A 14,068-nucleotide genomic window follows, 5' to 3' on the forward strand; every position below is an offset into this window, starting at 1 on the left:
GGCCTCGTCGAAATGAAGCGCGACTTCCTAATTCGCGATGACCGTTTCGAGTGTACCTGTCTGCCGGAAGCCCCGCAGCGTGCGTGCGTGCGTGCGTTGTCTTCGGGCACCTATAATAAATACATACTATAATAGCGAATTCATTAAAGAAAAGGAATTGACATATAAGTATGAATGCACTAATCCTACTTGTCCGCAAAAACTGACCGCAAATACGCGCATATACGACTCGCGCAAGGAGCATTTTCGTATCTACGTAGGGCCGCCCCTTGTGTTGTATTAATACTGATAGTTCAACTTTGCAGGCCCTGTGTACACTCGCAAATGTTTTTTCCCCAAGACCACAGGGAAGGAAAGAAGGAAGGAAAATGTGGAGAAGGAAAGGCAGGGAGGTTAAGCAGTTTAGCTTAAGCGGTTTGCTACCCTACACATGAGAGAGGGATGGGGGAGATGAAAGATGGGGAAGGGGTATAGGGAGAGAGCACATAGCACAGCACACACACATCGTCCATTGGAGCCCAATAATCTGGAATGGTATGTGATGTCACTGTCACAGCCGCTTGTCCAATCCCGTCTCTTTCAAAAACCGAAGTAGTCCCTTCGTCGCCTTCTCCTGCGATGTCTTCTGACGGCGGCATGTGAAAATCGTGTCGAGGGACTATGGTCTAGTGTCAAGGTGTGCTAGAACAGATGCCAGGGACTGTCGCTGAACATTATATTCAGGACAGTCGCACAGAATGTGTTCCAGCGTCTCCTCGCAAAGACAGGCATTGCAGAGAGCGTTATCGGCGATTCTAATGCGAAAGGAATAAGATTTCGTGAAAGCCACCCCTAGCCATAAGGGATAAAGCAGTCACCTCTCTTCGGCGGAGTCCAGTTGGTATATAGAGATGCATCAAAGAGGCCAGGTGGTATTGACGGTTGCTCTGGTTGGTCTGGCTGTTTGGTGTGCACCATAGAAAGATCGTGATCTGTGCAAGCACTCGAAGTCTGCTAGCTGCGTCGGATCGTGAAAGCGATATGGCCTCTTGTGCGTCTTCAAGAGCTGCCCGAGCGGCATTAGCGGCGTCTTCGTTTCCAGTGACGCCGCAGTGACTTGGCAGCCACTGAAACGTCATGTGGTGTCCTTTCTCCTGTGATGTGTGGAGTACGCATCTAATATCGAATAAGACCGCAAAAGCCTGATGTCCCGCATTAGGGTCCTATATTGTACAATGCCTACGAGTACTTCATAGCACCATGAGAGATTTTAAAAGGGCGCAGCAAATCAAACGCTCGAACCAGATTTCGCGCGCACAACCACAGCGCCTCTTCCGTGCTTCTTTTTGTTCATTCTTCCGATTACGCTGTTCCACTCAAGGACCAATGTTTAAAAACTAGCCGAGTAGGCTACCCCATGAGCTGCGGTTTACACCCGGTTCCTTGAAGGGCTAGTGCACACGTGAACGTTGTGTATTCATGAAATGCAAGTGAAATGCAATAAGTTTGCAGGGACGACATGGCCACAATTCGTACATGACCGGGGTTCTTGGAGAAGTATGGGAGAGGCCTTTGCCCTGCAGTGGGCGTAACCAGGCTGATGATGAAATGCAAGTAAATAAATATACATTGCGATAGGATTAATAATCATTATCATCAGCCTGGCTACGCCCACTGCAGGGCAAATGCCTCTCGCATACTTCTCTAAATACCCGGTAAAGTGCTATTTGTGACCATGTCCCTGCAAACTTCTTAATCTCATTCGCCCACCTAACTTTCTGTCGCCCCCTGCTACGCTTCCCTTCCGTTGGAATCCAGTCCGTAACCCTTGATGACCATCCGTTATCTTCCCTTCTCATTACATGTCCTGCCCATGCCCCCATGTCATTTTCTTGATTTCAACTAAGATGTCATTAACTCGCGTTTGTTCACTCACCCAATCTGCTCTCTTATCCCTGAACGTTACACCCACCATTCTTTCCATAGCTCGTTGCGTCGTCCTTAATTTAAGCAGAACCCTTTTCGTAAGCCTCCAGGTTTCTGCCCCGCAGGTGAGTACTGGTAAGACAGCTGTTATACACTTTTCTCTTGAGGGATAATGGCAACCTGCTGTTCACGATCTGAGAATGCCTGCCAAACGCACCCCAGCCCATTCTTATTCTTCTGGTTATTTCCGTCTCATGATCTGGATCCGCCGTCACTACCTGCCCTAAGTAGATGCATTCCCTTACCACTTCCAAGGCCTCGCTACCTATCGTAAACTGTTAAATATTACTTTAGTTTTCTGCAGATTAATTTTTAGACCCACCCTTCGGCTTTACCTCTCCAGGTCGGCGAGCATGCATTGCAATTAGTCCCCTGAGTTACTAAGCAAGGCAATATCAGCGAATCGCAAGTTACTAAGCTATTCTCCATTAAATTTTATCCCCAATTCTTCCCAATCCAGGTCTCAATACGTCCTGTAAACACGCTGTGAATAGCATTGGAGAGATCGTACCTCCCTGTCTGACGCCTTTCTTTATTTGGATTTTGTTGCTTTCTTTATGGAGGACTACGGTGGCTGTGGAGCCGCTATAGATATCTTTCAGTATTTTTACATATGGCTCGTTTACACCCTGTTTCCGTATTGCCTCCATGACTGCAGAGGTTTCGATCGAATCAAACGCTTTCTTGTAATCAATGAACGCTAATATATAAGGGTTGGTTATATTCCGCACATTTCTCCATCACCTGATTGATAGTGTGAATATGGTCTTGAGTAGCCTTTACGAAATCCTGCCTGGTCCTTTGGATCTTATCCGTAGTAGTAATGACATTGTCGGCTTTGTCTCTTAACGCATACGTCTGATCCTTGCCTATTCCTAGTTTCTTCACTACTTTTAGACTTCCTCCGTTCCTGAGAGCATGCTCAATTCTATCCATATACTTCCTTATGTCAGCTACCTTACACTTGTTGATTAACTTGGAAAGTTCTGCCAGTTCTATTGTAGCTGTAGGGTTAGAGGCTTTCATACATTGGCGTTTCTTAATCAAATCTTTCGTGTCCTGCGGTAGCTTACCGGTATCCTGTCTAACGAAATTACCACCAACGTCTATTGCACACACCTTAATGATGCCCATAATATTGTCGTTCATTGCTTAAACACTAAGGTCCTCTTGCTCAGTAAAAGTCGAATACCTTGAACCATGATCGGCTTCTTACGTACCAGTTTCTTCCGTTCCATCCTCAAGTCTAGGCTAATTCGACATCTTACCATCCTATGGTCACTGCAGCGCACCTTGCCGAGCACGTCCACACCTTGCGTGATGCCAGGGTTAGCGCAGGGTATGTAGTTTAATTTCTAGTCTCGCCATTCGGTCTCCTCCGCGTCCACTTTCGGTTATCCCGCTTGCGGAATAAGGTATTCATTCTCCGCAAATTATTCCGTTCTGCAAACTACTAATAACTCCCCTGCTATTCCTATAACCCTTGCGATATTATTATAGTCCCATAATTACTATCTTCAACTGCGCATCAATCACTTGCGTGGCAGATTCTTAAAATTTTAAAATTCCTGTCGCATTTATGAGGAACCGCCGGCGCTATATTGCCTTTTGTTCCGTGTATCTTAGCAAGGTTGCTGACAATCGTAGGTAAGTGTGGTACTGCGAAGCTGTGTAGAACTTAGTTCCATCCTCCAGCGACGGCCTACGCTAGTCCATTAACATAGAGAAATAGATGGCGCTGCAAAGATGTTCAAATGTGGTGCCTACGTTAACTAAAACCGATAGAATTTTAAGGTATTCACTCGCGTATAGCACTGCACCGTTCACTCTTCGAATGGACACACTGTCAGCGGCAAAATATTCTGGAGAGTCGCGATCCGCATGCAAAGTTTTTGCACTCAACTGTACCTTCATGTCCACGGCGGAGACGCACTGATGCTCGCACAGAAGAAGGTACAAAGCAAGGGTAGCACCAAGAACATCGTTGTCACTGAAGTTTCCTGCGCGGAGAAGTATTTTTCGATCAGCGATGGCGATCTCCCGGGAAGAGACTTCCTTGACTTCGACTCCAATAGCGACCAGCCATTCATTCAGGATGTGCAGACAGGCAAGCGTATCACAGGGCCGTGTGGGTGTTTGCGTGCACAGATGGGGAACCTTGTGTAGGTTCCGATTCCGAGGGTTCGACCGCGCTAACATTTCTACGCCTAAGGACTGGCGGCGGGATGCACATGACCGAAGTCTCACGTCCGACATGTTGCCCTTCTAGAGTCCGATGCGGCCGCGGTGCTGCAAAGAGACAAAGACGCACGCTGTGGAGCATGCCGTGCACATGGACATGTGCACATGCGGTGCTTTGCCGCGAAGCTCGGCAACTAATATATTTCGCGGAGAGGTAGGGAGACTTAGCTGGTAGAAAGACACAGGTACAAGACATAATTGCAACAAAATGATCACAACTTCATGAACGCTCACACTGAATTATCGTTAGAAGTATTTACCACCTGCAGCCCTTCGTTGTACACTACAATGCACTGAACAAGGTGCTCATGAAGTAACATTCATGCAGCGTAGCGGGTCACCGATGCAGTTTGCCACCGAAACAAGCAAAGCACAATTCACGAGTCAATTAGGCTGAATTCACATGACGGCACGGATAGCTTAATTTGTCCGCCCACGATTACGGCCTGGCAACGAATCGTACCGCAAGCAGGTCGTGAGAGGCGACTTTGTGTGCAGCGTGATTTAGCGGCTCTGAGCGACGCCGTAATTGACCTCATAATGAAAAAAAAAAGCGATCCGTGTCGTTTTGCGAATGCGGCCTTAAACGCGTTCATTCGATCACCCCGCACTTCGTATTGTATCGTCCGGGACATACGGCCACATTGCGAATCAAGCAGGACATCGCACGTAACAACTGTTAAATACGTTATAAGGAAAGCGAGGCCTTGTACACCGCACTTACAGATTGCGAGTCAGAACCCCGAGACTTCAAAATAATCGATTCACCTCAGGCCAAGGGCGCGACAGATGAGGTGCAGCGACCACGTTAAGATTCGACGCAAAAGTACAGGCGCTCGCAAACATTCACACGAACTGGAGCGTCAAATGGCGACTGGTGTACATGAACAGCAAAGACATTAAAGGACTGGCCACAGATGCGCTAGTCAAACAAATTGTGGTGTTTGACACCCCGAAGCTGTACACTTGGCTCTGACGGGAGCCGTAGTAGAGCGGCTGCAACGCTAATTTTGATCGCATGCGGTGCCTGAGCGCGCACACGAAGCGTGGTACCCGGGTGCTTTGCATTCCGCTCCCATGAGTGTGTGGCCGCGGCGGCTGGGAGTCGAAACCGCGGCCTCGCGCTCAACAGCGAAGTCACCCATCGGCAAATAGAAGCAAGCACGTGTACACGTCGGTACACTGTTAGAGGGAGCACGTGAGCACGTGGCTCATGCTACGCGCAGCGCGATGAACGGAAATCGTCGAAAACCAGGCGCGGGCGCGTGAGACGGCGCAGGGGCGGCGCATCGTCTGCTACCAAACGGCCCCTTCGCTTTGCTCGCGTGTGAGCGGCCTGCCATGCAATCGCAGTTCAAGAGTGCCCCGCTTCAAGGAGAAACATTTAATTTCCTGCACTGCCACCCGTGAGACGTAGAAAGCACAAGACACTCACTTCTACTGCAGTGTCGTAGAATGCGAATAAGCAGCTGCAGAACTATTAATCGGAGAACGGTGCTTTTGGACACGCCAAACAACGTCGCTGCGCTGCGTCCAGCGCGAGCATTCCGCGTACGGAAAGGCATTCACAACACTGTCGGTAAGTGCAAATTCTTCTGAATGTATGTGAATTCGTGCACTAGTGCAATACGTTAAGTGCACCAGCTTAAGAGACCGTTTATTGTGTCCCTGTGTACGGTGTCCCTCCCACGCGCACTCAGTGCTTACTCTCTCTCTCTTTTCCTCTTTCTGTTCCCCTTTCCCCCACCCCCAGAGTAGGGTAGCAAACCGGATGCTCTTCTGGTTGACCTCCCCGCCTTTCCAATATTTGTTGTCTCTCTCTCTCTCTCTTCTGAATGTATTTGCTTATACAGGATGTCCCACATAACTTGAGCTAAAGTGTTAAAAGTGAAAGGCACTCCAGACGCGAGTTGAACCGAATGCGTAATATTGGCACTGGCCTACACTACCTCAGGCTATTTGTTTTATGTTCCCTTCAACTAACGGATTATCGACTTTTGAAGTATTGTCTGCAGACCCGAAGAGAAACTTCTCAATAAGTTGTTTCCAACATGATGCCACCTCCTGTGGTTCTTTTTCCGGCGTTCCAAAGAAAGCCCGCGAAATAGGACACGCACGCACGCGCACGCACGCACACCTGCTAGGTCGGCAGTTTCAAACTGACAGCCATAATAGAAAAAGCGACAATGGAAACTTACGAGAATAGTGTAATAACAGACAATAAAATACAAAACAATGGAATCTGTCAGTAGATATGTGCAATAATAGCGCTACAACAACAGATGCGCAATGCAACAGTGGCACCTTAGTGAGACCCTGCCTAAGTAGATGCACGCCTAAGTAGGGAAGCCCGTTAGGAAAAAAAACCTAGTCTACGTGCTTCGCTATAAATGAGGGATGAACGCATAAGCACTGTGGTGCTACTTTTTCACGTGGTGTGCACATGAGTGTCCACCTAACGGCAGAGCCAATGTAGGGCAGTTCTAGCTGCTGCAGACGACCACATTGAAAGAGCGTGGCGAGCTTACTATCCTAAACGGATCGCTGCAATTTTAAATTAAGATAATTTTATAATGCCTGTGGTCCTAAAGTTACACGCTCATTTGAAAAACATGTCTTGCCGACAAGGAAACGCATGCTCGACTGGGCAGGCGCTTAACGTCTGCAGTCGTCTGCTACGAGCCGCGTATGCACAGTGCCGAACATGGCTAATGTGAGTCTGGGACCGCTCACTATATTACGCTGCATATTAGCCGTCTTCCGCATGTTCCCCAAGCGCCTTCCCATGGTTGACAAAACATGGAGGGCAGCCGAGGAAGCGATTGCAAAATTAGTTAATTAGAACTGGTGCCTGACTCCGACGTTCCTGTAAATAATTCGATACAGGTGCAGTTACTTATGCAGAACAGCTGAACTAATATTAATCACCTATACTTTTTTTTCTATAACCTTGCGAGCCCGCCATTTTTGTAGGAAATGGCGCCAAGGTCAATCCAAATAGGTCGCGAAGCTTCGGGCGAAAAGCGATTCAGAACAAATTGCCACCGACATCGGCGAGGGTGGTTATGGGAGCAGCGATTGAAGCGCGACTAAGTTTGGAGGGAACAAACATTCGGAAAGAAAAAAAAGACATTCATTCAACGAAAATAAAAGTTCTAATCAATCATATATGCATGAGTAAAGAAAAGACAACTATTTTATCATTATCAATAAATACCTATTTACAGCGCCCATCGTAAGAGGGGTAGTTGAGGCCGCTGTCGCTTACAAAGCAATGCAGCTCTTGAAGTGTGCAGGAAGGCGCGCTCGTAAAGATTAAGCCCTTGGGCCAGTTGGTGCTGTTAGGATCGGCCTGCAGCTATTTCAGCCCGCTGCACGTGTTCCGATCCAACCGGGACGATGGCGCACTTCAGAGAACTGCGGATAACCGGCAGCCACGTGGCGAGGCATCAGCTCAGGGGAGTTCTCGAGGGGAGGTAATTGGCGGAACCTCCCCATGCGCGTTTCGAGACACCAGACATTGTGCCACCCGGGCGCGCCACCCGTGTCGGCTCAGAGTTCGACGAAGCAGGCTTTGTGCGCAACACGACAACGCCGCCCTGTTCTGCTATGAGTGGGGGAGTTGCCGCGGGAACGCCGACGAAGGCTCCTTCCCACGCGCCGACCAAGACGCCAGACAATGTGTTACCTGGGCGCACTACCCGCATCGGCTCAGTTCTACGAAGCCCCTCTGACGTCGGCTCCGGACCATGTCTGTGCGCGGCACGCGTATGTGAGCCCTCCTCCTCCAAAAGGGTGGGTCATCTTCAATGACGTCTAACTATGACGTCGAGCAGAGTGCTTATAAGCAGCGATTGTCTGCTGCTTGTGTGTGCTCGTTGTGGTGCTCGAAATGTACTCGTGAGCTGTGTGCTCGGAAGCTGTTTGCGGTATGCTCGTCTTGCGGGCGCCATTTGGGAGTCACGCTGGACTGTAGATGTATCTCATGTTCAACTGTAAATAACATGTAAATAAAGGCTGCTCTCCTAAGTCCCGACGAAGAGTCAAGCTCCTTCCTACAGCTACGACTGCCAAATCTTACATCTGAATGGCAGCGGTGAGATCGGCCTAGAGCTCTTAGAACGTCCGACAACTCTAACAAATTGTGGCAGTGGCGAGAACGTCGGACGAATCGTACAGTGCATGATGAACGAGAAAAAGGGGGGGTACCAGCGAAACACAAATGACGCGCACACAAGGAAAAGGTGTTAGACACAGACGGACGCTGGACTCAACTGTACTTTATTGAAATTTACATTGCCGCACATAACCTCCAACGCATGCGCATCTTCAGTCAGCTCCTCCCAAGACATGTGCACAGATAACACCATGTGCTATCTGCGTGTTATCTGTGCGCATGTCTTGGGAGGAGTTGAAGATGCGCATGTGTTGGAGGTTATGTGCGGCAATGTAAATTTCAATGAAGTACAGTTGAAAGTGCAGCGTCCGTCCGTGTCTAACACCTTTTCCTTGTGTGCGCGTCATTTGTGTTTCGCTGGTACCCCCTTTTTTCAAGCTCGTAAAGTTCACCTGTTAGAATACAATAGCACAGTTCGCAATAGGCGATCAGAAAATTTGGATCTGGGGGTTCATAGTTTTTTTCTTTTCTTGTTTAACCTAGGTGGGACATTAGGCAGTATAATAAGAAGAGCTTGGTGGCGCAACCCACCGCCCCTTTCCAAAGGGGACGCACATAACATTATCCATCCATCCGCTGAAAAACCGCCATGTTTTGAACGTATGGGCTTCTATGGAAGCTTCGCTACGAGGTATATTTACCTTGACGCTACGTGAACTCGTCACAACGGTATGCAGGAATCAGATTGACTGATTGATGGATATTGTTTTTTGGCGCAAGGGCTAGAAATGACCAAAGAGCGCCATGGCACTTAGTGATGAATGGCAAGGAGAATGGTTGAATATGGTGGAAATCGAGTGGTTGTACATTGGCCTAAAACATTCGCTGTAATTGGTGTAAAATATGTAGCTATTAAAATAATTTCAATGAAAAGTGAGTGTTATGGTTATAAAAGTAAGTTGTGAAGGATTAGATACTAAAACGTGTTAATTTATAGCAGCACTAGTGGCTCTGCAGAGCCCTTCAGCGCAAGGGCTGCGAGGCATGTGCTCTATAAGTGAATCTATTGTAGCTACAGCCTCTAAGCAGAGGCTGCGCTACAAATGAAAAGCCTGGCCAAATGATTTCTATGGTATTTGTTCCTTCTAAGAACTTGAGTACCGATTTAAAATTAAATAGAGGGTCATTGCCTAAAAAGACTAGGTGCAAAGGTATATTATGACGGTATAAGGAAGGGAAGAACTTTTTTCTCTCCTCTTCTAATAATGGTCACTGAACGAGAACATGGACAGTCTACTGCCACACCTAGTGCATGTCAGAGGGTTAGTTCCAGTTAGAATATACGAGTGAGTGCTACAGGTGTGCCCAATTCTTAACCTACAGAGGAGTAATTCCTGGTGTCTGTTCTCAGAGATCCAGTTTCCTAATTTTGTTTTGATTAGGCGCAGTTTGTTGCATACCTGAGTGTCCCATTGCCTCTGCCGATTATTCCGTAGCTTATACCGTAAAAATGGCTTAAGGTCTGTACGGTACAGATATATTGATGTTTGCATCACAAAAAACTACAGATGTGGCCCTTTCGTCAGCAGCTATGTTGCCCTCTAGGCCTCTATGGCCACGCACCAAACAAAGAACGATCATTTGGTCCGACATGTATGCTGAGCATAGAAGGTTGTAGACTTCATTAAGGATAGAGTGCGTTTTCGTAGACGATATGCCATAACAACGCTTAATGAATCTGAATATGACAACCTTTATGACACCTGTTTTATTTGTTTCAGGGCAGAGAGGATCGCGTATGCCTGCGCTATGAAAATGCTGGTTTTTGGATTTAATGCACCGGACGTTGAAAATGACGGTCCAAGAGCTGCATAAGCTACACCATAAGTAGACTTTGAAGCGCCTGTATAAAACCCCGCGCAGGAGTACTTCGCTTGAAGTTCGGGCAAGTGAATGTATGTGTACCTCAGGCGCATGTTTTGTTATTGCGACGAAAGATATCACACTGGATAGTCTGCCATTCCCAAGGTGGTGCAAGGTTAGTGGGAGTCATTAGAACTGTTTCTCGATGTTGAATATCGGTTTCATTAGCCAGTTCTAAGCGCAAAGAGCGGAGCTGGAGCAGATGGGCGTTTACGGTGAAGTCTTGCAGAAAACAAGTCAAGTGCAGTTGAGTAACATGGATGTTCGTTATTCGATTAACATTTTAAAAAGTAGGAGAAGCTTGGATATGTTCTGCGTAGGTGTAAGGACCATTCGTTCGCCTCTACAAAACTTTCTACAGGACTTGTCCTAAATGCGCCTGTTGCCAGCCGTACACCTAGATTGTGGACTGGGTCGAGAATTCTGAGAGCACTTTCCGATGCGGATTGGTACACCACGGCTCCGTAGTCGAGGCATGATCGTGCAAGGCTGTTATACAGGCTAAGAAACACCTCCTGTCACTGCCCCAGTTTGTTCGAGAAAGTAGATTAAGCAGGTTCATAGTTTTCAGGCACTTCGCTTTAAGATATTTCAAGTGGGGAATAAAATTAAGTTGTGTCCAAGATAATGCCTAAAAAATTTGTGTTCAAGGTTGACCGATAGTCGTTCTCCATTGAGGTCAATAACGGGTTCAGGTGATATGCCTCTCTTGTTTCAGAAGAGAACACATGTGCTTTTTTGGGGGTTAAATTTAAAACCATTTTCTTCTGACCACTTTGAGAGTGTTTAGGCCAAGCTATTGCTGCCTCCCGCAGATGCTAAGATTGCGCGACCTAAAAGCTATCTGTAAGTCGTCTATATAAATCGAGTAAAAGTGTGTGCGAGGCATGACGGTATATAAGTAGTTCATTTTCACAAGAGCGTACAGCTCAGCACTCCACCCTGCGGTACACCTGTCTCCTGTATGTATGATCGAGACTGCACATTGCCAACTCTAACACGAAACGTTCTGTCAGACAGGTAGCTCTCAATAATGGTCAGCAAGTTGCCACGTATACCCATTCCAGAAAGATCCCGAAGGATCCGAAAGAGTCACGTGGTATCATACGCCTTTTCCATATCAAGGAATACAGATACGGCAAGCTGTTTGTGGATAAAGGCTTCCCGGATGTACATTTCCATGCGAACAAGCTGGTCTGTCGTCGATCTACCTTCCCTGAAACCGCATTGGTATGGGTCATATTTTGTTGGTGTCAAGATAGTGGAGCAACCATTTGTTCATCTTTTAAAAGAGTTTGCATAGGCAGCTTGTGAACGCTATAGGACTATAACTGTTTGCCAAGGAAGAGTCTTTACCCTGTTTCAGAATGGGAATTATAATGGCCTCTTTCCAGACAGGAAATCTGGCCGGAGGACCATATACTATTTAAAGAAGGGTTCTTTGTGTTTCAGATGACAAGTGCTTGAACACTTCATATATTATGCGGTCAGAACCCGGGGCAGATTTGTTGCAGCCTTTTAGTGCTGTTTGAAGCTCTGCTATGCAAAATGGTCCATCGTATACCTGACCTTTTCCACTTTTTCGCTCTAATGGCTGCCGTTCTATTCGTGTTTTGCGTCTTTGGAATGTCAGAGTAGTGCGACGAACTGGATATGTACGTGTTCAAAATCTACGTCTAGAAAGTTCGCCTGGCCTTCCACACTATCTCACTGAGTATTTATTAAGGGTAGCGAGTAAGGTTCACCTTTTATTCGGTTCACTCTATTCCAGACCTTTGTCTCATCTGTGTAAGAATTCCCGATATATATTTTTGCCAACTCTCTTCTAGCTTGTCGGCGCGTTCTCCTTCCCTGAGATTTTACATTCTTGAAATTAATCAGGTTTTCTGCTGTCGGAGAATCGCGGAGCAACACCCATGCTTGTTCTGCTTCTTACGCGCGTTACGACACTCTTCGTTCCACCACGAAACACTGCACTTGTTAGATAATCCCTTTGTTTCTGGGATATATTTGGTCACGGCATCAATCAGAAAAAAGGTATTCAACCGCAGCGTCCAGGCTTAGAGTAGAGATGTCTGCCCATGATATCAGTAATTTTTTGGAACTGTTCCCAGTCGCCTGAATCAGTTTTCCACCGAGGAAACTGTGGGGGACATTCATTCATCTTCGGTATGCACAGAACTATCGGGAAATGGTCGCTCCCGTATGGATTTCTAGTAACATTCCATTTAAAATCAGGTAAGAGGGTCGGAGATACAATGTGCAATATGCAATGTGCAATATGTGCACATGATGTGCAATATTATATGTACGTGCCTTGCTAGAGTCACCCATAGGTGGATGTGGGCATTTAAATCTCCTAGAACCAAATAAGGTTGGGTTAATTGATCTATTAATGTTTGGAATTCATGTTTATGGAGCTGATAATGCGGGGGTATGTACAGAGAGCAGATGATAATAAGTTTGTTTAGAAGTACGACTCGAACGGCCACTGCCTCTAGGGGCGTTTGTAGTTGTAGATGTTGACATGCTATACCTTTGTCGAGTGTAATGGCTACACCGCCAGATGATACGATGTCATCATCACGATCTTTACGAAAAATACCATAATGACGAAGAAAGTGTTTGGATTTAAGATGGGTTTCCTGTACACACAGCACTCTTGGAGTGAGTTCGGTGAGAAGTTCTTGAACATCAAGGTTTTTCAGAAGACCTGGAACGTTCCACTGCATAATTTGCGTGTCCATAATGAAGTTAATTTGGTGCTGTGCGTACGAAAGAGAATATGTTTTAGCCTACAGAGCCGTTTGCGGCCCTGTAATTTTGGTTGTCTTTTCTAGACCGTTCCGAAGAATTTCGCCGCTCTTTAGGTGGTTGCTGTACCACCTTGCTTGGGGTAGTGTCCATAGCCTCTTGCGAAGCGCTGGACACTCGCTCTAACGAGCGGTGTGTACGTCGTGTTGCCTTCGCCTCGAGGGACGAAGGCTGTGGCCTCACCAGCCCGGAGGGTGCTGGATCCTCCTTAGCCTCTGAGCTGCGATGGCTGCTGCCAGCACTAGTAGAGGTCTCTGGTGTGGTCGATTTCGAGGAGGGCAGGGCAGCCTCAGCTGCTCCCACCGTGGGGGCGGGTGGCGGTCGCCTCAATACGCTGCGCGTGCCTTGGGCGACCGCCGGGGTCCGTCGTGGTGCTGCCCCCTGTTGCATAACTTCGGCAAACGAAGTATTCATGGCAAATGAAGGTGGCAGTCGTTGTGCTTCCCTGAAACTGATATTCAAATGTTGCACCGGTGCGCCCCCTTTTCGGAGGGCGATCAGGTAAGGAGGGTTTCGAGGGTCCCATGAAATGTATTGTTTCTTCGGTATCACTGCCAGTCAATCACCACCGAGACCAACGAGGGGACACGGCAGAGATTGTTGTGAATCAAGCCCTGCCATGCCAACTGTACATTGTTACTATAACCACATATGTTATAATCAAGGTAGATCATAGCACACCAGGCTAACCCGCGCTGCCAGGAAAGTCAGAAGTAAATAGAAGAGAGGAGAAGACAGTAAAGATTGAAAGGGAGAGAGAAAGACGCAGATTGGAGAGGGGCAGGAAAAGGCAACTACCGATTTCCCCCGGGTGGGTCAGTCCGGGGGTGCTGTCTACGTGAAGCCGAGTCCAAAGAGTTGTGTTGCCTCCGCCGAGGGGCCGTAAAGGTCCGACACCCGGCATTGGCTCAACCCCCAGGATCCCCTTTTCCCCGGACACGGCTAAGCCGCGCACGGTTAGACGCGGGAGGGGCTAACCCTCATGTGCTGAGGTACGTGGTGTCGCAA

The 14,068-nt window shown here is 47.6% G+C and overlaps 1 protein-coding gene across 5 annotated transcripts in view; it reads right to left on the reverse strand.

The window, feature by feature from the left end:
* LOC126516698 (uncharacterized) overlaps positions 1–14,068 on the reverse strand; it is a 94,314-nt gene that overhangs the window by 53,172 nt on the left and 27,074 nt on the right. For 4 of the 5 annotated variants that reach the window (XM_055064087.2, XM_055064084.2, XM_055064083.2 and 1 more), the window contains exon 2: positions 3,874–4,254. The exons of the other annotated variant lie outside the window; for it this stretch is intronic. In XM_055064087.2, the coding sequence (XP_054920062.2) occupies positions 3,874–4,221 (348 nt within the window). In that variant the 5' untranslated portion in view covers positions 4,222–4,254. The remainder of the gene's footprint in view (positions 1–3,873; positions 4,255–14,068) is intronic. 5 annotated transcript variants of the gene reach the window in all.

Source organism: Dermacentor andersoni, chromosome 1 (assembly GCF_023375885.2).
Source record: "Dermacentor andersoni chromosome 1, qqDerAnde1_hic_scaffold, whole genome shotgun sequence".
Classification (NCBI taxonomy): Eukaryota; Metazoa; Arthropoda; class Arachnida; order Ixodida; family Ixodidae; genus Dermacentor; species Dermacentor andersoni.